We start from the raw sequence: 27,097 nt of genomic DNA, 5'->3' as shown, positions 1-27,097 counted from the left end.
GAAATAACCCTTTTTCATCGGATTAATTTTGTTTTTGTGGGTATATTATTTGAACAATGTTATGTATAAATTTGTTGTGTATGTATGTTTTAGTTTGATTATATTGTATGTATATTTTCATTCAGATGAGATGGGTTGTGTATAACAAAACAATCTATCTCTTCCATGTGAGTACTTTATTCCAACCATGTGACAAGTGTGACAACCCCATCAACTCACAACTCAGCTTTGAACTCAATCAATATTGTCTTTTAGCTTGATGGTTCATAAAGCATGTTACTTGAACAGTATGAATCAATTATGCAATTTCCATGCTCAATTTAACATTGCATTTCAAATTCATTTCATATGTAATTGGAGTTTGAATTTCAATTTCAATTTGAGTTTGAATTTCAATATAAATTTCGGCTCCACTATAAATATTAGCCCAAGCCAATATGCATGTTATCATTGATTATTCCTAATTTCCATTGTTTTTTTCAACTTTAAACGCGAGGGAAATCTCGACCATCGTAATTTTTGGTTAACTTTAAAGCGTCAGAAACGTTTCAGGCGTATGATCAGGGTGATATACGAGAAATGCAATAAATGGCAACTAAAAATCTTGATAATTGAGGGCTACAACTTGAAATAATAACAAAAATAATAAGTCTGAAATGCTTCCGAGTACCACCCAAATCATATGTCCGAAATGCTTCCGATGCTCATCAAAATCCAAAGCTCATATGGTGCCAAGCAAACGGAAATCAAAATCCAAATCTCATATGGTGCCAAGCAAAAGGAAATCAAAATCTACAACTTGAGTTTGAACATTGCTATGATCTGTTCAGTTGTTATCATGTTGGGATTTTCTCTTGTGTTTGATTGCTTGGATAGTTGTTCTCTTGCTTCTTCAAGTGTCCTTAGCTTGTATTTATAGCTTGGAATGTGTTTGATGTTGTATATAACTTGATGTTGTATGTTGTGATCAACGCGAAAATCAAATTCGCAAACCGAAAATCGCGTTGCGAATTTGTACCTTCACCAGGTCTTTTTTTTCCTTCAAACATAATGCAGATTGAATTTTTTAGAAACAACAAATCAACTTTTACAAATCAATTAAACAAGCAAAAAATAATTCTTATTTACACATCAAACTTTTACAAATCAACTTTTATAAATCAATTAATCAAAAAATAAATCTTATTTCCTCATCAATTAAACAAATCAACTTTCAATGTAAAATTCAATTAAACAAATCAAAAGAATATACCCTGACTGTTGTTTATGCACAAATACATCAATTTCACGCAGCTCACTTCAGGATTAACCTGCAGAAACCAAACATTTGCTCAAACAACACTTTCTACACATCTAAAACCAACAAACAACAAATTACTGAATTCTAGGTACTTAACCAAATATTTTCAAACCAATTAAAGAGTATATATGTTAACACTTGCTCAAACTTACTAATTGTTTATGCACACTTTCAGCACGCGGATGCAGGTAGGCAGCGTCTCGTATATATCGATATGGCCATATAATGCCGAAACCACAAGCCTACTGCACCTCTATCTCTATCTGTGGGAGGTAGATACTGTTTACTTCCTGTCGTCAAACGTTCCAAGAACAAGCATACGAGAGGACCATAATCCCCTCTGGCTCCCTGCGTTTGTTATGGCGCAGTCTCGTCTTTGATCATTGTAATTTTGAACTTCTTTGGCTTCTTGTTTCCAGAATTTGTCCAATAATCAATCGCATCCAAGTATTTAGCCATGATCGCTCCATCCCTTTGTAATAATATCTCTCAAATTAGACAATGGTATGTAACTCAACATGTTGTCATATACCACTGTCTTCAGGGATGGGAGCTGAAGCTCGACGAGAAGCCAATGACGACGTTCCAAAACAGGGATAAACACCTGCAATCATAAATAATTGCGCACATCAAATAAAATTTATGAAAACCTTTAAAATATTCAAAAAATAAATACTAACCTTATCGACCTCCCACCACGCAGGATAAAGTTTAGCTTTTCCATTACCCAACGTATATGAAGCATCTCTCTGATCCTTCAAGTGAGCTGCGTGAAAAGACGTCGACATAATAGTCCATCGAGTATTTCTTTTCCTCAATTTCCTTATTATTATAAGACGTGACACCTATGCATCAATATGATGTTTTATAAAAAAATAAATATATTAGTGAATTTATTAATAATTTTAAAAAAATTAATCAAAATACAATATAAGAAGAATATAAGACTTACCACCCCTTCGAGATAGCCATTATCTTCAACCCCTAATAAAATAACCCACCAAGACCGTTCAAGAAACAAATGAATAGCATCGTCGATTTGGCATAAGTCAGAATAACACCCCTTGCTCCGCTCATGTAGATAAAAATCAACTACAGTCTTAGCCCAAAGGGTATTATCCGTAATTATTTCAGGTAGTGTTTTCCTCTCCTGCTAAGGAATGGTACTAGCCAGTAACACATATGAAAGCCAACTCACATCCATCATATCGGGCACGGGAGGGGGTTTATCAATATGTCGATATATGACGCCATGTGAATCGGGCTCTTGAACGGAGGGCATGACCTCTTAAACGATGACAGGGGCCTCTTGAACGGTGGGAGGGGCTTCTTCAATGATGAGAGGGGCCTCTTGAACGATAGGAGGCGCCTCTTGAATGATGATAGGTGCATCGGGCTTATTCTTACGGAGTCTTGGCACTAGTGTGGTGAACGGAGACGTAATGACACGTGCACGACGTCTGATGCGTGAACCCCGTCGTGCAATAAAAACTCGACGTAAAGCATCTACCTTATCGGGCCTCTGAAAATAAATTAATACATAAATCAGTAAATAAATAAATAAATAATGGCGAAAAAAGGTTATTTACATTTTTAGTATAGTATTAAACAAATTTATCTTATTGCGTAGAGAATGAACCTCATTCTGCAACAATAAAACAATCTCGCGTAGAGCGGCAACCTCATCACATAAAGTAGATACCTCATCGCGTAGCGCACCATTGTCATCGCGTAAAAAATCCACCTCACCACGTAAAAGATCGAACCTCATCACGCCATGCACCATTATCTTCACGTAAAGTACCGACCTCATCACGTAATTCCCCTAACTCATCCCGTGGAGGTGGAGAACAGGGAGATAAATGTCGTGGTCTCTTTGTCAGTCGCCTATCATGAGGTGATGGTGGAGAAGAGGCTCGATCAGGTGATGGCTCCGGGTGTCGAGCTGTAGAATTAGCCCGATCAAGTGATGGCTCTCGAAGTAAGGGGTTCTCATCATCCGTCCCATCAAAAAACCGCTTACTAGCTTGCCGCCAATCAGTGAGCGTGGCAAGCTCAGCCTCTTTGGGTGTCAGCCTCTGTAATGGATAGTTGGCCTCCTAACAATATAAAAGCTCAAACAAAGTTAAACTTGTACTAGTAATAACTTGTTTATATATGGTATTATTTGTGTGTTAACTTACATCATTCATCGTCGTATATGGGAGTAACTCTTCCCAATCCAACATGCGGATCCTCTTCCAGGTAATAGCCCTAGGAATATCATTTGATCTTTTTATCGCATATGTCTGCATGCTGGGGAAAGCCTCAAATATCCAAATCTACAAACAATATAATACACAAACATTAGTAATTGTTAAATAATTAATTATAATTTTGGAAATATTATATAGAAATTCTTACCTTAAAGGCCCAAGTAAAGCCTGCCAAAGTGTATTTAGAACCATTAACCTGCAAACTTTTTCGGTCCTCAAAGGCAGACGACAACTTCTTCCAGGTAGCTTTCCATAGATATAAACCTCACAGAAATAGGTTCCATGCATTTAGGTCCTCTACCAATAATATTAGGTCCTCGAAGATAGGTTGTCTTCCCTCTTTGCCTAAAAAGCCGGCATGCAAAAGTAATAAATGGCATACTCGGACAACATCAAGGTCATCCATCCGAGTAAAAACCATCTTTATCAAATAATCTCTTCAAGTCGTCGAGGTGTAAACTCGACTTCGACTTTGCCAGCTCAGGAAAAACCCGAGATAACCATGAAGGGCGGGCGATATGACTAGTGTACCGACCTATATCATCGTGTCCGAAGCGTAGACCAGTGATTAAGCAAAACTCCTCCCGCCCAAAACAAGTATGTGCCGGAGGAAAATGAAACCATATCTCCTCATCACCACGTTGTATCCCCTCGGGTAGATCGTTAGTCATGGTCTGAAGAAACAAAAGTGTCAGCATAGCATCTCCTCCCGTATGTTGCACTTTCAGCCATGGCCCGAAGCAAGTATCCTCAAACAATTTTCTTTGTAGAGGTGTAAGCGTCGACGCAATTTTAGTGGCTAAGTTTAATTTATTCCTTAAGGTCAATGCAACCAAAAAAATTTTCTACAAAAACAATAAACATACAGTTAGATATACCAAAAACTCCTTATTATACACTATAAACAGACATGATATTAAACAATGAAAACAAAGCCAAATATGTTTCAAACTAGCACGGTATTCAACCAAGTCATTATTCTATCATAGTTCACAAAATGCATCAGATAACATTCCAGAAGTAAGAACTTATATAAACATTTAAAAGGATAACATATAGGTTTAGTGCAGGTTCAAGGACAACATAAAGAGTAGTAGTTTATTCTTGAAACTTAAATTAGCAAAACTGTGAAGTTAGTATTTGTCTTTGTTTTTTAGGGTCTGTTTGTTTAGCTGTAATTGGTTTTCCAGAAAATGAATTACTGGAATTTGAATTACTGAAAAATGAATTACTGGAATTTGAATTCTGGAAAATGAATTACATTTCTGTAAAATGAATTACATTTCTGGAAAATGAATTACATTTCTGGAAAACATCTGGAAAACGTTTTATGATGTTTGGAAGATGTTATTTAAACATTTTTTCGGTATATTTTAGTGAAATAAAATTTTATAAATTATATTAATTATTTATTAAAGTAATAGTACTATATTATATTTTAAAAATATTAATTAGTATATTTTAATATCTTTACTAAAATATTATTGAAATATATAAATAATATTATTCATTATAATATATAAAAAATTTATTATATATTATTAAAATATAATATCTTATATTATTATAATATAATTGATTATTTATATAATATTAAAAATATAATATTATATTATTATAAATATTAATAAATATATTTTAAATATTTTAATAATTAATATTTTGATTAAAATGATATTAAAATATTTTATTAATATTAAATTCATAAAATAAAATTATTTTGAGTATTTTTGCTTTGAAGTGAAAAGTTCGGAAAATGACTTACGGAAAATGAATCCGTAAGTCATTTTACAGAAAACACAAAGGAAATTCTGTTACTAGGAAAATGAATTACATTCCGGAAAACGAATTACGTGAAACAAACACGGGAAAACATTTTCCGGAAAACGAATTACGTGAAACAAACACGGGAATTCGGGGAAAACCAATTCCGTAATTCTAATTACGGGAAACAAACAGACTCTTAGTTGAAGTAATGCAATTCATTCAAGTTTCAATTTGCAGAATAAAAGAAGTTTCTGAAACTTAAATTCGCAACGCGAAAATGAAAATCACAACGCGAAACTAAAATCGCGTTGCGATTTTCGCATTGCGATTTAGGGTTTCTTCAACAAAAATACAAAACAAAGATAAATACTAACTTCACAGTGTTAAAGACTAAACAGTTTAGTAGTATTGGCAGCAACCGAATGAATTTACTAAGCAATCTCAGTGAAATGGTTAATCTATATATATATTGAAATTACCAGTAAATTTATCATCAATATAAGAAAAATCTAATAATAAAAAAAAATCAAAATAAAAATAATAGATTAAAAAAACTAACCCTCGGTGGTTGATTTTCCATTTCTGACCGTGAATGGTTGTGAGGGTTGCTCTGAGAGATGGAGATAGACGGATTTCGTCGGAGATGGAGACGGATGTCGCCGTAGAGAGTAAGAGATGGAGATGAGATTGAGTTGTGATTTAGGGTTTTAGGTTAGAGATGATTTGCGATAATATTGTTTACATTTTGTGTTGCGAAATTAATATTATGTTTCGCGTAAAAACATTTGACTTTCGCGTTGCGAATTTGACTATCGCGTTGCGAATTTGACTATCGCGTTACGAATTTGACTATCGCGTTGCGAATTTGACTTTGTGTTGCGAATTTGACTATCGCGTTGCGAATTTGACTTCTGTGTTGCGATATACATATTCGTGTTGTAAAATTGGAAACTGGGTTGCGAAATTGGAGTTCGCGTTGCGAATTTGTTGGTCATTTTAGCAAATTCAAAAAAAGTTAGTTAAATTCGTATATTATAAGGCATTTTTTATCACTGATATTATTTTCTCTTATTTCGGCGCACAAAGGTTTGCCTCGTGCTAAAGCGTTTATCTGGCTGCCCTACCACGGTCGAGTTCTCACGAACGAAGAATGTTCTCGTCGCCACTTAACTGATGATACAAGCTGTGGTGTTTGTGGTAGTTACGTTGAATCTTTGTCACATATTTTCCGCGCTTGTCTGGTTGCCAAAGGGACTTGGGAGGGACTCGTTCATCCCCACCGGTTGGATGAATTTCTTCGCATGGAATTCCGTGATTGGTTGGTAAGGAATCTCTTGCGCTCGGATTATTTTTCGATCCATGGTGAGGGATGGGTGGAGTTATTTGGGAGCATTATACGGGTTCTTTGGAAGCGTAGAAATCAGAATATATTTAACCCGGATGTGCAACCCAGAGATAGTGTTTTAGAGTGTAGCCGTCGAATGCAGGAGGAAGCACGTTGAATCTTGCAATTCGGGTGCTGTTAAAAGCGATACACAGCTGTTCGGCTCAGAACGTGGGAGCCGCCGGATTTGAGTTGGTTCAAACTAAACACGGATGGAGCTTGTCGACCGGATTCTAGGCTAGCTGCTAGTGGTGGAGTGATTCGCGATCACATGGGAGCTTGGATCGTGGGATTTTCGAAAGCTATTGGGATGTGCTCGGCATGGGAGGAGGAGCTATGGGGTGTTTATAATGGACTGCGTTTGGCTTGGGACATGGGTATTCGAAGAGTATTGATAGAAACGGATTGCAAGGAGGCGGTGGCTGATTTTGCAACCGAACTTTGGAAGGGGCTGGGAGCACCGCTGTTACACCTTATTCTCGGCCTGAGAGACCGTTGCTGGACTGTATGGATGGCTTGTACTCCGAGGGAACATAATTGAGTAGCTGACGGCATGGCGAAGTTGGCATGGTGGAGACCTTTCGAGCTGGAGGTGCACCACGTTCCATCACAGGAAGTGTGGCAAGCTTTTTATGCAGATAACTCTAGTTTCTAAGCTCTGCATGGTTTCTTTCCCTTTATCATTCAAAAAAAATATATTAGTAACTATTTAAATGGGTTATCTACAAATTTTTTTTAAGTTTCAGTTAATATCAAGTTTTAAATCTCTATCCTGATACATGGATAGTTCTATTGATGCCGAATCAGAATTTTGCTAATTAGATTTTTTTCTAATGAAGTTACACTTTGAGTAATTTGCAAAACAAAATATGTTTAAGTACCTAATTGAATATAAAAAAAAAACTCAGGTACCAAAAACAATCTTGAAGCCAAATTTGAGTACAAAAAATATGTATTTATTTAAGCTCACATGAATTTTGAGAAGCTAAAGACCGCTCGTTCCCGGCATATTCCTGATTCTTAGTACAGTGATACTGCTACAGGCCCCACTCTAAACATGCGAAATACGATCTTGAGGTTCATACACAAGGGGAGGATATTTAACCATTCTCGTGACGCCACGTGTAATTTCAGCTCAGCCATGGATTCTCTTACAAATTGGCTCCTCCCTCTGCGAATTCATTTGACCGACTTCAAAGTCCCCAATACATTTTCTGGGATTCTTTCAAGTGTACTGGTGGTGAGTTAACTCAAATTGTTTAGTTTTTGTTATGTTTTCTTTTATTTAATTTAATGGTTTTGGAACTTGGGTTTGAATCATTTGGTTGATCCTCACAGCTTGAAGACTACCCAAAGCAATGGCGACAGTGACTGCTTCTCACTTTGTTTCGATAATTTCCCATGGAGGAACCAAGGCCAATCTGAGTCAGATTGGGTTGAGGAATCAACAACAACTCGTGACTCACAATGGTTTGAGGCCTTTGAACTCACTAGACAGGTTAAAGATGAGGACCAGCGCTGTGAAAGAAGCTCACCCGACTGCAAACAACAAGCTTTCTGGGAGAATTGTTTGTGGAACAGGGATGAATATTGTCTTTGTGGGAGCTGAGGTTGGTCCTTGGAGCAAAACCGGTGGTCTTGGTGACGTTCTTGGGCTTCCTCCTGCAATGGCTGTAAGTACCGGGTTTACAGTGTTTGATTGTTTGGTTTTCATTTTGTCTGTTAAGTGTTTGATGTTATTCCCCTTTGATTGAACGTTGATTAGGCTAAAGGACATCGTGTTATGACCGTGTCTCCTCGGTACGACCAGTACAAGGATGCATGGGACACCCGTGTCTTCGTTGAGGTAAAATAAGTTCAAAGTTTGAAGTGAGTTATTATGGGTTTGGATTGTGTGATTGAACATCAGTTACTAATATGCAGCTGAAAGTTGGGGACACAACTGTGACTGTTCGATTCTTCCACTGCTACAAACGTGGAGTCGATCGAGTCTTCATCGATCACCCTATGTTCCTCGAGAAGGTTCGAGACTGTCATTTCTTTATCAAAGATTGAATTGGTTATGTTATTTCCAATAATTTTGCTTCGTGATTCAGGTATGGGGCAAAACAGGATCCAAAATCTATGGCCCAAAGGCCGGTACGGACTACAAAGACAACCAATTGCGATTCAGCTTGTTGTGTCTGGTAAAAATCTCCAAAGTTTAATATCGACTCTTTCAAATTCTGATCATAGTATGAACCTGATCCTTAGATTAATTAGTTAAAGCAGTCACCTTTGTGGTTTGAATCTCATCATTTTTAAACATCTTCGCATAACTACAGGCTGAGGCCTCCTTTGCACCGAATTACGGTTCTTGATATCAATCAAGCTCAATTTGCATAAATTTCATCATTTTCAGGCTGCTTTGGAGGCACCAAGAGTTCTGGATTTAAATAGCAACAAATATTTCTCAGGACCGTACGGTATGGGCTCTTCTTCTTTAAGACTTGATCTTTAAAATTAAAACTCCACTTTCATGAAATAATGGTTCACCATCTTCTGCAGGAGAAAATGTTGTCTTCGTTGCCAATGATTGGCACACCGCTCTTCTTCCATGCTATTTGAAAAGCATGTATCAATCAAGGGGCATCTATATGCATGCCAAGGTATGACGGCCTCTTTTCAATGTGAAATTGAAAAAATTTGGACATGCTGAAGCTTAGAACTTAACGGCGTGTACGAAAAATGAATTTTGTAGGTTGCCTTTTGCATCCACAATATAGCCTATCAGGGAAGATTTGCCTTAGCAGATTTTGCACTTCTCAATTTGCCTGATCAATTCAAGAGTTCATTTGACTTCATTGATGGGTATGAACAAAAACAATATTTTCTTCTTTTTATATTTATTGTTGTTATATAGTTCCGTTAAATTTTTTTTTAATGAAGGACTTAAAACGGTTTCGATTGTCAGGTACACTAAGCCTGTCAAGGGAAGGAAAATCAATTGGATGAAGGCTGGAATTTTGGAATCAGACAGGGTCTTGACTGTAAGTCCATACTATGCACAGGAGCTTGTTTCTGGTGAAGATAAAGGTGTCGAACTTGATGGCATCATTCATAAAACCGGCATCACTGGAATTGTGAATGGCATGGACGTTCAAGAATGGGACCCTGCCACTGACAAATACATCAGTACCAAATACGATGCTACAACTGTTAGTGTGCTTTCTTTAACTTCCAAGTCCTGGGTTTCTTTTGTGGTATTATGAAGGCACGTTTTTTAATATCGACTAGTGTGGTTGCAGGTAACGGCTGCAAAGGCATTATTAAAGGAAGCTCTTCAAGCAGAACTTGGGTTGCCTGTTGATAGGGATATTCCATTGATTGGCTTCATTGGTAGACTTGAAGAGCAGAAAGGTTCAGACATTTTGGTAGCAGCTCTTCCAAAATTCATTGGAGAAAACTGCCAGATTGTTGTCCTTGTTAGTATCGAATTTCAATATGGTCCCTTCTTTTTAGCTATGTTTCTCCAACTCCTCATTTTTCTTTATTAGTGTCCGACGCATTCGGACATGGATACAGAACTATGTCTCTCCATATACGAGGGAAAATTTAGAGAAGAAAAAACTAATTCCTGTGCTGGTTGAATACTTGTATCTGGCCATCACACCCGAATCCGAGTAACACATGTTGCTAATGGAATTATTTTTCTTTTCAGGGAACTGGTAAAAAGGCAATGGAGAAGCAGCTTGAACAGTTAGAGATCCTATATCCCGGAAAAGCAATTGGAGTTGCCAAATTCAATGTCCCATTGGCCCATATGATTTTCGCTGGTGCTGATTACCTTTTGGTCCCAAGTAGATTTGAACCTTGTGGTCTCATTCAGCTGCAAGCTATGCGATATGGAACTGTAAATCCTTTTAGCCTTACCCTTTTATGCAACAAACCGATTTGACTTTACTCGTGAACTTCCATAATCTGTTTCCTTTTGTGTTTACAGTTGCCAATAGCGGCCTCTACCGGTGGACTTGTCGACACAGTCAAGGAAGGATTCACAGGGTTTCATATGGGAGCCTTCAACGTGGAAGTAAGTAGTAAGAAATAGATTGTATAAAGTGCAAATTTAGATTTTGACCATTCATCTTCTATGAAGTATGTTTTTGCAGTGTGATACGGTGGATCCAATTGATGTAGATAAGGTAGTAAAAGGTGTAAAGAGAGCTCTTGCGGTATACGGCACTGGAGCCATGAGAGAAATGATCCAGAACTGTATGGCACAGGATCTTTCATGGAAGGTTCGTTCCTATATTGCTCCAACCATTCATTTGTTCCAAAGTATTCGTGTCCAACGCTTATATCCTAATATGTTCATACCTAACACTTAAACCCGAGTTCGAGTAAAACGGGTTTTTAAATCGAAACATGTTTGATTTATGCAGGGACCATCAAAGTTGTGGGAGAAGATGCTGTTGAGCTTAGAGGTTGCCGAGAGTGAACCGGGTATCGAAGGAGAGGAGATTGCTCCACTTGCTAAGGAAAACATTGCCACTCCCTGAGCATGGGTGGAATCTAACGGTTCTGCGTGTTCCATAATAGACGTTTGCAAGCAAACCGCTGTCAACGGACCGTCGACAGCCATTTACTAAAGAGGTGGAACCAACTCCCCTGTTCTGCACTATATAGTAAAAAGCTATTTTTGAGGTTGAGAACATGAAAAGTTGGAAGAATTGTATAAAAGATAGTATAGTATACCATAGTAGTAGCAGTCTAAAGGTGTTATTGATGTTTTTCAGGACTACTGGAGAATCAATTCTGCTGCATATGGCTTTTTGTACGGTTTCTGTGAAGTATATATACGAATTAAGCTTTTGATTCAGGTGCTTTTCAGTAGAAATATTATGTATACCATTTGAATAGGTTAAGAATTATTCATCCGAGTATATTTCTGGAAGAACAAGAGAAAGGGAAACAAATAATAATAGATGGCTGGCTGCTATCACCAAGGCTCATGATGAACAGATTTGAGAAATATGATTATGATATTTCTCTAACAACAGATTACATCTTTTAAAGTAAGAATTAGTACGAAAAATAGGAAAAAATCCCTAAAAATTAGGAACTACAATTAGAGACATATTTACACTAAGTCAACTCCTAAAAATAAGGAAGAAGATTTAGTCCCTTAATTTTAGGATTTCTAGCACTCCCCCTCAAGCTGGTGTGCAGATATTTATCAATCCCAGCTTGCCAATAAAATCTTCAAACACATTCTTACTCAAACTTTTAGTTAGCAATTCTATAACCTGTTGCTTAGTAGGAAGATAGGTGATACAAACTTCTCCTGAATTTACCTTCTCTCTGATGAAATGACGATCTATCTCTACATGTTTAGTACGATCGTGATGAACTGGGTTAAGTGCTACACTGACAGCAGCTTGATTATCACAATATACCTTCATAGGTTTAACATAGGATACTTTAAGTTCCTTCATTAATCTTTGTAACCAAATTCATTCACATATACCATGAGATAAAGCTATATATTCTGCCTCTGCATTGCTACGAGCCACAACGGACTGTTTTTTACTTCTCTATGTTACAAGATTGCCCCACACATAGCTACAATAACCACTTGTAGATCGTTTGTCACACACTGATCCTGCCCAATCAGCATCAGTGTAAAGTTCTATGTCACGACTGGTGTTTTTCTTGAAATCAAGACCTTTACCCGGTGTTCCTTTCAAATACCTTAGCATCCTGTAAACCGCCTCCAAATGTTTTTCCTTTGGAGCATGCATATACTGACCGATGACACTCACACCGAATGCAATATCAGGTCGGGTGTGAGATAGATAAATTAGTTTTCCCATGAGTCGTTGGTATCTCCCCCTGTCTACGTCTTCCCCATCATCATCATTGCCTAGCTTAGAATTGAACTCCATTGGGGTCCCGGCAGGTTTACAACCTAGCATGCCAGTTTCAGCCAATAAATCAAGAACATACTTTCGTTGGGAAATATAAAATGCTTGTCCGAGTCCGTGCTACTTCCATGCCAAGGAAGTATTTGAGACTCCCCAAATCTTTAAGCTCAAATTATGTGTTGAGGAAGTCTTTTAGTTTCAACAGCTCACTCGAATCATCCCCTGTTAGAATAATATCATCAACATAGACGATAAGAATAAAGTATTTCCCATTTCTCGAGTGTTTGTAAAATAGTGTATGATCTGCTTGCCCCTGGGTGTAATTCTTGCTGGTCATAGCCTTAGCAAACCGGCTGAACCAAGCTCTTGAGGATTGTTTTAGTCCGTATAGTGACTTCTTTAATCTACATACTTGCCCTTTTTCTTCTTCAAAGCCTGGTGGAAAGTCCATGTATACTTCCTCGCTCAAGTCTCCATTGAGGAATGCATTTTTTACATCAAGTTGTGTAAAGGGCCAATCAAGGTCGACAACTAAGGAAAGTAACACTCGAACAATATTCATCTTTGCAACGGGGGCAAACGTCTCATCATAGTAGAGACCATAGGTTTGAGTAAAGCCTCTTGCCACAAGTCGGACTTTGTACCGATCAATACTCCCATCAGGCTTGATTTTTGTGGTGAAAATCCATTTACAACCCACAGTTTTCTTCCCTTCTGGCAGATCTGTAACTTCCCATGTCCCATTATTTTTTAGAGCATTCATTTCTTCAAAAACAGCTTGTCTCCATTCGGTTGATTCCAAAGCCTCTTTCACATTTCTTGGAGTCTTTACACTGTCAATATTAGTTACAAAAGTTTTGTAAGCTTTAGATAAATTTCCATAGGATACAAACTGAGAGATTGGATGTTGAGTACAAGCTCTTGTGCCTTTACGAACAGCGATAGGAAGATCCATATTCGACGAACCAGGAGACTGATCTGAAACAGGACAGTCCTCGGAGTTGGATGAATTTGGCACTGTTGATGTGTCATTTTTAGGAGGAAAATGTTTCCGAGAATAAACAATGATTTCTGGATGTCGTAGCTGGGGTTTCTCAGAAGGATTAGGTTGTTGAAGCTTACTTCCAATGGGGATTTCATCGCTGGAAAATTCATTTCTCTCCAGTGGAACACTCAAATCTGGTGTTATGAGGACAGGGTCACCCTTAGAATTTTGTGTGACAGTGGTGTTAAGGATAGTCTCAGGGGGTATAATAAGAAGAGTATGAAGAGTCTCATCTTCACTAAGAGTCTCCCCCTAAAGATGAGTGGCAAAAAAATACGGGTCGGTTTAAAAAAATGTGACATCACGAGAGACAAATATGCGACGCAAGGTGGGTGAGTAACATTTGTATCCTTTTTGTGTGGATGAGTAGCCAACAAAGACGCATAGGTGTGCTCGGGGATCAAGTTTGGATTGATTAGATTGGTGATTATGTACAAAGGCTTTACAACCAAATATCTTGGCTGGTAGGATAAGAACACGAAACAGGGGAATGTTTTTTGTAGGACATGTAAAGGAGTTTGGAGATTAAGAACTCTAGATGGCATACGATTTATTAAATAACATGCAGTAAGGACAACCTCCCCCATATGTATTTTGGAACTTTCATGGTAAACATTAAGGCTCGAGCAATAACTAGTATATGTCTATTTTTTCTTTATGAGATCCCGTTTTGTTGAGGTGTGTCTGGACAAGAGCTTTGATGAATAATGTCTTGTTCAGAGAGATAAGAGCTTAAAACATAATTGAAATACTCCCTTCCATTATCAGTGCGGAGCGTGTGTATGTTTGAGTCAAATTGGGTTCGGATCATGGAGTGGAAATTCTGGAATACCTTTGGTGTTTCTGTTTTTTCTTTTAGAAGGTAAACCCAACATACTCTAGTATAGTCTTCAATAAATGTTATGAACCATCTAGCCCATGTGATGTTTTTAACACGACTTGGCCCCATAGGTCACTATAAATCAAAGAGAAAGGTTTGGATTGTATATAAGGCTTCAATGGATAAGGAACACGAGTATGTTTTGACAATTGACAGATTTCACATTTCAGGGAATTGATTTTTTTATTTCGAAATAACATAGGGAACAAATGCTTCAAATACAGGAAATTTGGATGTCCTAACCTATGATGCCACATCATGATAGTGTCTTCTTTTGAAGCAGAGAGAGCAAATACTCCTTTTTTATTCTTGTCCTTGTAGTCATCCCAAATATAGAGTCCATCATCAACCTTAGCAGTGCCAATCATCCTCCCCGATTTCTGTTCCTGTATAATACAACCATCAGCAGAAAATTCAGCACAAACAACCTTGTCTTCGATAAGTTTACTTACTGACAGTAAATTACAAGATAAATTTGGGACATGAAGAACTTTCTCGAGTGAGAAGTCCTTAGTGAGTCGAATAGCCCCAATTCCAGCAATAGATGAGTATGAACCATCAGCTATCCGAATTCGTGATTGGTTGTGGTAGGGGGCATACGTATGGAATAATGATAAATTACCTGTCATGTGATCGAATGCTCTCGAATTTAGAATCCAGGATGGATGGTTACTAGATTCAGAAATAATATTAAAAGCGATACCTTGAATAGCCAATGAACCATGGCTTATTGGTGCACCGAGTAACTTGTGAAGAGTTTCAAGTTGGGACTTTGTTAGGCGAACATCCTGAATGGCTTCAGTAGGTACAGGGGTCGCAGTGGATGAGCTGTCCAAGGATAAAAGAGCCTTGTTTTCCTTCTGAATTTTTGTTGTACCGGGATAACCGTGGAGCTTGAAATATTTTTCCTTTGTGTGGCCGGTACGGTTACAATAGCTACACCACAGTAGATCTCCTGAGCGACTTAGTTTTGAATCATTCCCTGCTCGAATTTTTTGAGATTGAGGGCCCCTTGAGACCAGGGCAAATGATTCAGTAGGACTATGACCATAATTGGTCACAGGTTTTGGTTCCTTGGAATCTCCCATCATTACTCGACGACGATTTTCTTCTCTCCGAACCTCTGCAAATGCTTGTCCAATGGTTGGAAGAGGGGTCCTACCCAGAATACGGCCACGAACTTCGTCCAAGTCTCGGTTCAACCCTGCTAGGAACTCATAGAGCCGTTCTTTATTGAGATGTGACATGAACTTGGTGTGCTCCAAGCCTTTACCCCAGTCCACTTCATAGTACATATTGAGTTCCTGCCATAAGACTTTTAAGTTGTTGTAGTACTGTGTAACTTCAAGAGTTCCTTGCTGAATGTCTTTTAATTTTAGCTTGATTTCAAAAACTTGAAAAGCATCTCCTAGATCAGAATAGTTCTCCTTGACTGCATCCCACATTTCTTTTGCAGTCTTGAACAAGAGGTAGGTTCGACTTATGTGACTCTCCATGGAGTTGATCAGCCATGCCATGACAATAGAATTATTGAGTTCCCACGTAGCATATGTAGGATTAGTATGGTGAGGACGTGAAATTTCTCCACTGATATATCCTAGTTTCCCACGACCTCGAATCACCATGAGTATCGATTGGGATCACTGTAAAAAATTATTCCCATCTAATCGATGATTAGTGATTGTGAGGGACAAATTAACATCACTATGAGATAGTGTTTGGTTGACATTCTGAATTACTTTGAAGTCTCAGAATCAGAAATATTTCCAGTGTTTGCCATGATAGAAAAACAAGATACGGGAGAAAAATAAAAAGTAGAATATATCAGAAATATCCCTACAGCTCTGATACCATGAATAGATTTGAGAAAAATAATTATGATATTTCTCTAACAGCAGATTACATCTTTTAAAGTAAGAATTAGTACAAAAAAATAGGAAATAACCCCTAAAAATTAGAAACTATAATTAGAGACATATTTACACTAAGTCAACTCCTAAAAATAGATGGTTGGCTACTATCACCAGTGCTCGTGATACATATTTAAGTATTTAAGGCCCGTATTACCAAAACTTGCTGGCTCCCTACCATCCCCAAAATTTCCTTCAAAATGAATAACATAATTGGAACTGATATTCTCCCCTGCCCTGAATTTCGCCATTCTTTTGGTGTGAGTTTATCTTCCATAAAATGGGGGGTCGGGTGGTCGGCTTGCTCGGCCAAGTACTGTCTGCAACATAAACTCAAATGGAAGTAGCTCCAGAAAAGCGAAAGTATTGCAGAATGCTTCTCTCAACTAGGTAATTAAGATACGGAATGACTATGCGACGAGGACTCCGTCTCCATCTCGGATTCACTTCTAACTCTCTTGTAGAACAACAGATAAGCAGCTGAAGTCTTGATGTCAGAATCGTTGACGGGAGAAACATGACTATCATCAAAATGATACCAACTATTTTCATCAACCAACTGCAAGAGTGGAAAATTAAAGACTCTTTAGGCATCGTTCGAATCAGTAACTCGTATGGAAGCCAATCCTAAGTACCATCAAATCATCCATGATATAGAGACAGTCACAAATTTGAAATTACGAGTGAGACGCATGCTGCTTAAGTATTATCCATGAGAGATGACTTTACCTTAGCATATGCAGTGTAGTGGCCGCCTCCTAGTCCACCATAGTGGTTACTGATGGCATATGGCTCATATGTATAAGACTGTCCATCTTTGTTCAAGACATATTTACTCAAATCAAGATTGTGAATAGGGAAATTCACAAAAGTGTCTATCTTGTTCTTTAGGTATCGGCCGTAAGTGAAGCGTTTCAAGTGAAAAACAATAATCTCTGGTAGCATCCACAAGTCTAGCTTCTTTATAGCTTGCCGATGTTCCTTGCATCGAGGACAATACCTGCATCCATTGTTTTGGTCACATCATTAAGGTATCAATACTGTTTACGAGACAATCCACAACTTTGTTATATCAAATCCATTTAAACATGTTTACATTACTTACCACATGTCATCAGGCCCAAGTGGTTCTTCCACCAGGAAAGCGTCTAAACATGAAGATAGAGAGAAGGATTCCTGACGTGTCTTTTTAGCAGTAAACCCTGCTTTATTAACTTCAGGGAGGTCTTTCAAGTAACTGGCATCATAGAGCTCCTGTTCTTTGTCAGTCCAATCCAGCACAACCCTTAAGACTTTCCCAAAGATTTTCCCAGATTCAAAGAGGGTATCCTTCTTAAGAGGCTTGAAGGTCATTACCCTGTCATCTGTCAAATGGAGCCAGAGTGATAAGTCCGTGTTCGATGTATCCTCAAATTCTGCATTTTCAACTGAGTGAGTTACAGAACTGCTGCATGTTTCATTGAGACCATCCGAGAGGAAGTCATTCTCTCTGCCAATATGAAACTTAGAGGAAGAACACATTCTTTTGAAAGGTAACAATACTTTAGAAACAGCAGTTTCAATATCAGCTCCACTTATTTGGTCTCCTTCCAAATAAGTAATCAGTGGAGTTCCGAAAAGCTCCTTTCCTCTTTTAAGATAATCTGATTTGGATCTGGAAAGCACAGTATTTTAGTACAAAATCTTAATAAAAGAAGAAAACAGTTTATTTATTCAATAAATTCATCTCCCCCCTTTCTCTCACCAAGCTTATTAAATAAATACAGTTGATGGATGAACTGCATGACACAGATGACAATAACCAGACAATGGCAATGATAGATGATAGATGATACTATGGATCCCTTGGTTTCCAAAATACCAGAATGCCTAAAGATGGTAATAAATCAAATTAAAACAACATAATTTGCTTGACAGAATCCAATAGCTAGAGAGAAATAATCTTTTCATGCCATCGATGAAAAATTACTAGTTTTTTTTAATAGGAATGAAAAATTACTAGCTTAGTTTTCTCCATCCCCTTTTTCTGATACCGGAAGGCCACAATATGTTCATTGTCTTTTATCGAAACCAATGGCTCCAAGGGTATCTCCAAAAATCGGTAAATCTTGTTTTCATAAACCTGATATAGAATATTGAACACATCAAGCAATCAAGGTAACTTATACCTGAAACAGTTATAATGAAAGTAAGAATCAATTCAAGAAACGTTTACCTCCGCAAGAAGGTTTTCATCAGTCTTCAAGGAACAAGCAGTACGCAAAGCCAGAAGGAGATCTTTGCAGAAACCATTTTTCAGCACAGAGACAGAATATGGCATTGGGAGACCACTTCCATCACCATAAAACACTGTCACTACCATAGTCCTAGTGACAGTGGAAGGTAGTGGGCTAGTGGCAATGACAGATACATGAAAGGGTCAAAAGTAATTGAAATTTTGCTGCAAACTGGGCAAATCAGTGTCGACTTATATTGGCCCTGAGAAGCAAGAGCATTATAAAAAATATTCCAGTTGTTAGTAGCATGGGAGAAAATTGTCTTACATTTCCATGCTCAGAATCTAAAATAACATGAAAGATGAGGAAAAACAAATAGACAAGGAAAAGTACTGCAAAGCACTAGGCAGTATGCACCTATAGACTGAAATGCCCAAATCTTAAAGAATGTAAACAAAAGCCAATCCTAATAATGCTAAAAAATGGATTTTGTTATCAATCTGCTTAAAGTGGCACTAGCAACAACTGTTAATGAGTAATTGTATTTTCCAGACAATAAAACCCTAATATGGCTCTCAACTTTCTGACAGAACTTTAAGATTGACTAAAATATGCAGCTCTAAATCAAAAAATGCAGATCAATAAGAAAATTTCTCACTTGAAAAACATCCACGATATCCGAGTCATTTCGGGCCTTGTGATTTTTCCAAGAATCAGCCGCTACTTCCTCATCAGGACGATTGTCAGCATCCTTCATTTCAATATAAGGTTTTTGTTTGACACGATTCAAGTCTTCATGCAGTCCATCCAGTAAGAAAGCCAAAAGTTCCTAAAGAAAAGATACTCCATCATTTAGAAAAAAAAGCATAAATCTCATTAAAATAGTAGATGTACCCCTTAAAAGCGATAACTATTATACCATTTAAACAACATTTGAAGTTTACTTAATCCTAAGTTGCTTTTAAAATATAATGCAAAAGTTTTGTGCCAAGCCTATAGCATAAAAAGTCATATCAAACTAAAGCTAAGGATGGTTTTGAACATGCATTACACTATTAAAAGTAGTGACAGCTAAAATAACTCATCCTGCATACGGCATTTTGCTAAACAATCATACAATCATTAACTGACAGACCTTCCTAGGGGCACTTTGAAAGTACCAAAATTATAATTGTAAGCCAACCAAGCATTCAATCTGTTATTTTTCACGAAAAAAAAAGCATTCATCACTTCCTTTTGAACTAAATATTGTTGCGGTAAACATAATCTAATAACATAATGCCCACTGATTTATACAAATTACCAATTGCTGATGCTTCAGAAGTTCATATATTAAAAAAATGGTACTTACTTGAGAATCATGCTGGTTATAACCACTGAACTGTGGTGCAAATTGAGCAAGTTTCCCATTAAATACACGCGGAGCAATTGATGTTTGTCCCGAGGACCATAATTTCCGTAACAACTCACCAAAAGCAAGTGCAAGCTCACCCTGCACGAGTACAACTTAGATTGGAGATTTAGTGAAGTGCTCAAGAAAAAGGTGCCAAAATTGCCCATATGTATAATTCACAGTAAACTACAAAAACAATGGTTGATAGCACTACAGCTTACATGCATTCCCAAAGGATTTTGGGTGTTGGTCTCATTACTGTAATCTTTCAAGAAATACTCAACAAGAGGCGGTGTGTGCACTAAACACTGAAGAGCACTATTCATAAAACAAGTATTTCCTAGATTCTGCAACCTGGTCAAACCCCTTGTCTCTCCTTTTCTAACGGAATTATACGCATCAAAACTATCACTACTATCTATTAATCCTTAGCCTATGGAGCTTCCTGGGTACAGATTTGATTTGTAACCAGAGGAGTGACAATTAGACAATGCTGGCCCTCCAGCAATTGTAAAGGACGATCTTGAAGGTTCCACAGAAACAAAAGCTAGTTCATTTCCTGTAGAATCCATCCCAAATCTTGAGTCCATCAACCTTGCTCCAAAAGAATCTGTAAAGATTCATCAAACATGCAAATAAATAAAATCAAAACCAAATAGAAATGGAAATAGTGAAGGGAAAACAAAAAGGTACTCACATCTTGGTCCATCTGCAAATTTGATTCCTCTAGGCTTTTGTTTGAAGCAAACAACTGTGCATGCTTTCTCTTCTTGAAGTAATCCCAAATGTGAACCTAGAAATATATAATGAACCAAAACATGTAACTGAAGTTGATTTAAAGCATACAAATCTTCTAAAATAATTATATTTAAGTATACATGTTTAAAAGGAAAAAGAAACAGATATTCTCACCTTGTCCTGCTCTACTCCCCTGAGTGCACAGACCTTCTGGAAAAGCTCAGTTACCGAAGCCTAAAATGTAATCCAACCAAAAGTTAGAACCGGCATGGTCTACCACAAAGATGAAAATTTTCATGGACAAAAAAAACTTGAAAGCAAAACTCAAAAACCTAAAGGAAATGCGATATCACTTGAGAAATTGAATACAGTTGGAATGATTTTCAGTTTCATCATAGATTTCAAAACTTCAAATGAACACAAATCAAAAGTTGAAGCTTATGTTAGCTAAATTTTTTTTCACTGTTACTTTCCATTTCGCAGAACAAGATAAGACAGAATGGAAAATCCCTCACTTGGGCAGAAAAAAACCATACCATTCTACTTAACCATATAACTGACTGGCTTTCATCCCTGGAATCAATCAAGTTAAGACAAAGTGGGTAAACCTCAACATCAAATTTCTGTGATAAACACCCTGCATAATCATCTTTCTCGGCAATGCTGGCCCGCCTTTATACCTAAAATGATATAACAAGACAAATAAAAAACAGAAACAAATTTTACCTGTTATCTTACTGTACATCAGGCACATTGCATAAAATCAAGTTGCTTATGTTAATTGCTTTAACCAGTAAAGAAATATACATAAATCTTCGGAGCAAAAAATGTGTTTGCATAGTGCATATTATTTTTAATAATATCTGTTTTAGTAACATAAACTACTAAATCTCAATTAACATTGAATAAATACGGAATGGCTTACACACTTTTAGATAACTACATCACTTGATCTAAGTTTTTTAATAACTCAGCAAACCATTTAAGTGGTCAACGCATATACGATATACATTCTATTTATCAATGCGAAAATAGCCAGAGGTGAACCATTACCATTCATGAAGCTTTTCCCAAACTTTTTGAGGCACCAAAACATAATCCTGCCCTTCCATCAACATTCCATGGAGCAATATATCATCTTCCTTGCAATTGCCATCACTCCCATTTTTAATTATATCCGAGTTATCAATAGGGCCAGGCATTTCCGTCACATTCAAAGAAGCCATATTTGAATGTCGAGAATCAGAAAACTGATTCAAATTTCCATTAGCATCTATCCCAACATAACTCTCCCACCTTCGAAACCACCTGGAAAAAAAAAGTTGGTGATTTAAACCTAATTTTAATTGAATATTCACAAATAAATTGGATATTCCAAAATAAAACAAATTACCCTCATAGATTTTCCAAAGAACAACAAGAAAAGAAAAGAAACTTTAAATTAATTTTAAAACGGACCTGCTCGAAATAACGAAATACAAGTTTCCTTCCTTCAAATTGCGCTCGGATTCGTTTTTCAATTCAGTAACGATCCTCTTTTGCTCCTCAGGCGTCCCAAATCTTGAAGACTGATGTCCATCAACTTGCTCCAAAAGAATCTGTAAAGATTCATCAAACATGCAAATAAATCAAAATCAAAACCAAATAGAAATGGAAATAATGAAGGGAAAACAAAAAGGTACTCGCATCTTGGTCCATCTGCAAATTTGATTCCTCTAGGCTTTTGTTTGAAGCAAACAATTGTGCATGCTTTCTCTTCTTGAAGTAATCCCAAATGTGAACCTAGAAATATATAATGAACCAAAACATGTAACTGAAGTTGATTTAAAGCATACAAATCTTCTAAAATAATTATATTTAAGTATACATGTTTAAAAAGAAAAAGAAACAGATATTCTCACCTTGTCCTGCTCTACTCCCCTGAGTGCACAGACCTTCTGGAAAAGCTCAGTTACCGAAGCCTAAAAATGTAATCCAACCAAAAGTTAGAACCGGCATGGTCTACCACAAAGATGAAAATTTTCATGGACATAAAAAACTTGAAAGCAAAACTCAAAAACCTAAAGGAAATGCGATATCACTTTAGAAATTGGATACAGTTGGAATGATTTTCAGTTTCATCATCGATTTCAAAACTTAAAATGAACACACATCAAAAGTTGAAGCTTGTGTTAGCTAAATTTTTTTAACTGTTACTTTCCATTTCGCAGAACAAGATAAGACAAAGAATGGAAAATCCCTGGACTTGGGCAGAAAAAAGCCATACCTTTCTACTTAACCATATAACTGACTGGCTTTCATCCCTGGAATCAATCAAGTTAAGACAAAGTGGGTAAACCTCAACATCAAAATTTCTGTGATAAACACCCTGCAAAATCATCTTTCTCGGCAATGCTGGCCCTCCTTTATACCTAAAATGATATAACAAGACAAATAAAAAACAGAAACAAATTTTACCTGTTATCTTACTGTACATCAGGCACATTGCATAAAATCAAGTTGCTTATGTTAATTGCTTTAACCAATAAAGAAATATACATAAATCCTCGGAGCAAAAAATGTGTTTGCATAGTGCATATTATTTTTAATAATATCTGTTTTAGTAACATAAACTACTAAATCACAATTAACATTGAATAAATACGGAATGGCTTACACTTTTCGATAACTACATCACTTGATCTAAGATTTTTAATAACTCAGCAAACCATTTAAGTGGTCAACGCATATTATTCTATTTATCAATGCGAAAATAGCCAGAGGTGAACCATTACCATTCATGAAGCTTTTCCCAAACTTTTTTAGGTACCAAAACATAATCCTGCCCTTCCATCAACATTCCACGTCAACATTCCACGGAGCAATATATCATCTTCCTTGCAATTGCCATCACTCCCATTTTTAATTATATCCGAGTTATCAATAGGGCCGGGCATTTCCGTCGAGTTGAAAGAAGCCATATTTGAATGTCGAGAATCAGAAAACTGATTCAAATTCCCATTAGCATCTATCCCAACATAACTCTCCCACCTTCGAAACCACCTGAAAAAAAAGTTGGTGATTTAAACCTAATTTTAATTGAATATTCACAAATAAATTGGATATTCCAAAATAAAACAAATTACCCTCATAGATTTTCCAAAGAACAACAAGAAAAGAAAAGAAACTTTAAATTAAATTTAAAACGGACCTGCTCGAAATAACGAAATACAAGTTTCCTTCTTTCAAATTGCGCTCGGATTCGTTTTTCAATTCAGTAACGATCCTCTTTTGCTCCTCGGGCATCCCAAATCTTGAAGACTGATGTCCATCAACTTGCACCAAAAGAATCTGTAAAGATTCATCAAACAAGCAAATAAATCAAAATCAAAACCAAATAGAAATGGAAATAGTGAAGGGAAAACAAAAAGGTACTCGCATCTTGGTCCATCTGCAAATTTGATTCCTCTAGGCATTTGTTTGAAGCAAACAACTGTGCATGCTTTCTCTTCTTGAAGTAATCCCAAATGTGAACCTAGAAATATATAATGAACCAAAACATGTAACTGAAGTTGATTTAAAGCATACAAATATTCTAAAATAATTATATTTAAGTATACATGTTTAAAAATAAAAAGAAACAGATATTCTCACCTTGCCCTGCTCTACTCCCCTGAGTGCACAGACCTTCTGGAAAAGCTCAGTTACCGAAGCCTAAAAATGTAATCCAACCAAAAGTTAGAACCGGCATGGTCTACCACAAAGATGAAAATTTTCATGGACATAAAAAACTTGAAAGCAAAACTCAAAAACCTAAAGGAAATGCGATATCACTTTAGAAATTGGATACAGTTGGAATGATTTTCAGTTTCATCATAGATTTCAAAACTTAAAATGAACACACATCAAAAGTTGAAGCTTGTGTTGGCTAAAGTTTTTTTCACTGTTACTTTCCATTTCGCAGATCAAGATAAGACAGAATGGAAAATCCCTCGACTGGGCAGAAAAAAGCCATACCTTTCTACTTAACCATATAACTGACTGGCTTTCATCCCTGGAATCAATCAAGTTGAGACAAAGTGGGTAAACCTCAACATCAAAATTTCTGTGATAAACACCCTACAAAATCATCTTTCTCGACAATGCTGGCCCGCCTTTATACCTAAAATGATATAACAAGACAAATAAAAAACAGAAACAAATTTTAGCTGTTATCTTACTGTACATCAGGCACATTGCATAAAATCAAGTTGCTTATGTTAATTGCTTTAACCAGTAAAGAAATATACATAAATCTTCGGAGCAAAAAATGTGTCTGCATAGTGCATATTATTTTTAATAATATCTGTTTTAGTAACATAAACTACTAAATCTCAATTAACATTGAATAAATACATAATGGCTTACACACTTTTAGATAACTACATCACTTGATCTAAATTTTTTAATAACTCAGCAAACCATTTAAGTGGTCAATGCATATACGATATATATTCTATTTATCAATGCGAAAATAGCCAGAGGTGAACCATTACCATTCATGAAGCTTCTCCCAAACTTTTTGAGGCACCAAAACATAATCCTGCCCTTCCATCAACATTCCGCGGAGCAATATATCATCTTCCTTGCAATTGCCATCACTCCCATTTTAAATTATATCCGAGTTATCAATAGGGCCGGGCATTTCCGTCGCGTTCAAAGAAGCCATATTTGAATGTCGAGAATCAGAAATCTGATTCAAATTTCCATTAGCATCTATCCCAACATAACTCTCCCAACTTCGAAACCACCTGGAAAAAAAAGTTGGTGATTTAAACCTAATTTTAATTGAATATTCACAAATAAATTGGATATTACAAAATAAAACAAATTACCCTCATAGATTTTCCAAAGAACAACAAGAAAAGAAAAGAAACTTTAAATTAATTTTAAAACGAACCTGCTCGAAATAACGATATACAAGTTTCCTTCCTTGAAATTACGCTCGGATTCGTTTTTCAATTCAGTAACGATCCTCTTTTGCTCCTCAAGCGTCCCAAATCTTGAAGACTGATGTCCATCAACTTGCTCCAAAAGAATCTGTAAAGATTCATCAAACATGCAAATAAATCAAAACCAAATAGAAATGGAAATAGTGAAGGGAAAACAAAAAGGTACTCGCATCTTGGTCCATCTGCAAATTTGATTCCTCTAGGCTTTTGTTTGAAGCAAACAACTGTGCATGCTTTCTCTTCTTGAAGTAATCCCAAATGTGAACCTAGAAATATATAATGAACCAAAACATGTAACTGAAGTTGATTTAAAGCATACAAATCTTCTAAAATAATTATATTTAAGTATACATGTTTAAAAGGAAAAAGAAACAGATATTCTCACCTTGTCCTGCTCTACTCCCCTGAGTGCACAGACCTTCTGGAAAAGCTCAGTTACCGAAGCCTAAAAATGTAATCCAACCAAAAGTTAGAACCGGCATGGTCTACCACAAAGATGAAAATTTCATGGACATAAAAAACTTGAAAGAAAAACTCGAAAACCTAAAGGAAATGTGATATCACTTTAGAAATTGGATACAGTTGGAATGATTTTCAGTTTCATCATCGATTTCAAAACTTAAAATGAACACACATCAAAAGTTGAAGCTTGTGTTAGCTAAATTTTTTTTACTGTTACTTTCCATTTCGCAGAACAAGATAAGACAAAGAATGGAAAATCCCTGGACTTGGGCAGAAAAAAGCCATACCTTTCTACTTAACCATATAACTGACTGGCTTTCATCCCTGGAATCAATCAAGTTAAGACAAAGTGGGTAAACCTCAACATCAAAATTTCTGTGATAAACACACCCTGCAAAATCATCTTTCTCGGCAATGCTGGCCCGCCTTTATACCTAAAATGATATAACAAGAAAAATAAAAAACAGAAACAAATTTTACCTGTTATCTTACTGTACATCAGGCACATTGCATAAAATCAAGTTGCTTATGTTAATTGCTTTAACCAGTAAAGAAATATACATAAATCCTTGGAGCAAAAAATTTGTTTGCATAGTGCATATTATTTTTAATAATATCTGTTTTAGTAACATAAACTACTAAATCACAATTAACATTGAATAAATACGTAATGGCTTACACTTTTCGATAACTACATCACTTGATCTAAGATTTTTAATAACTCAGCAAACCATTTAAGTGGTCAACGCATATACGATATACATTCTATTTATCAATGCGAAAATAGCCAGAGGTGAACCATTACCATTCATGAAGCTTTTCCTAAACTTTTTTAGGCACCAAAACATAATCCTGCCCTTCCATCAACATTCCA

At 36.6% G+C, this 27,097-nt stretch overlaps 1 protein-coding gene and 1 pseudogene across 2 annotated transcripts; one reads left to right on the top strand and one right to left on the bottom strand.

Annotated features, from left to right (window-relative positions):
• The first annotated feature begins 8,049 nt into the window (after positions 1–8,049).
• Positions 8,050–11,560, top strand: LOC120135229 (granule-bound starch synthase 1, chloroplastic/amyloplastic-like). 2 transcript variants are annotated; one of them, XR_005517234.1, is made up of 14 exons: positions 8,050–8,379; positions 8,472–8,552; positions 8,630–8,728; positions 8,803–8,892; positions 9,108–9,171; positions 9,254–9,354; positions 9,447–9,556; positions 9,660–9,903; positions 9,994–10,170; positions 10,407–10,598; positions 10,689–10,775; positions 10,855–10,983; positions 11,128–11,338; positions 11,482–11,560. XR_005517234.1 is itself a non-coding variant. In XM_039151540.1 (13 exons), the coding sequence occupies exons 1-13, from the start codon at positions 8,065–8,067 to the stop codon at positions 11,242–11,244; spliced, it is 1,806 nt and encodes a 601-aa protein (XP_039007471.1). In that variant the 5' UTR covers positions 8,050–8,064; the 3' UTR covers positions 11,245–11,408. The 2 variants fall into 2 exon arrangements, 1 of the variants encoding a protein (XP_039007471.1); XM_039151540.1 differs by lacking the exon at positions 11,482–11,560 and having other exon boundaries at positions 11,128–11,408.
• Positions 11,561–16,570: 5,010 nt separating this feature from the next.
• LOC120134995 lies at positions 16,571–26,650 on the bottom strand (annotated as a pseudogene).
• Positions 26,651–27,097: the final 447 nt, after the last annotated feature.

The sequence above is a fragment of the Hibiscus syriacus genome, unplaced genomic scaffold (assembly GCF_006381635.1).
Source record: "Hibiscus syriacus cultivar Baekdansim isolate YM2019G1 unplaced genomic scaffold, ASM638163v2 tig00110602_pilon, whole genome shotgun sequence".
Taxonomy (NCBI): Eukaryota; Viridiplantae; Streptophyta; class Magnoliopsida; order Malvales; family Malvaceae; genus Hibiscus; species Hibiscus syriacus.
Note: the sequence above shows the minus strand (reverse complement) of the source record. Positions and strands in the feature narration are given on the sequence as shown.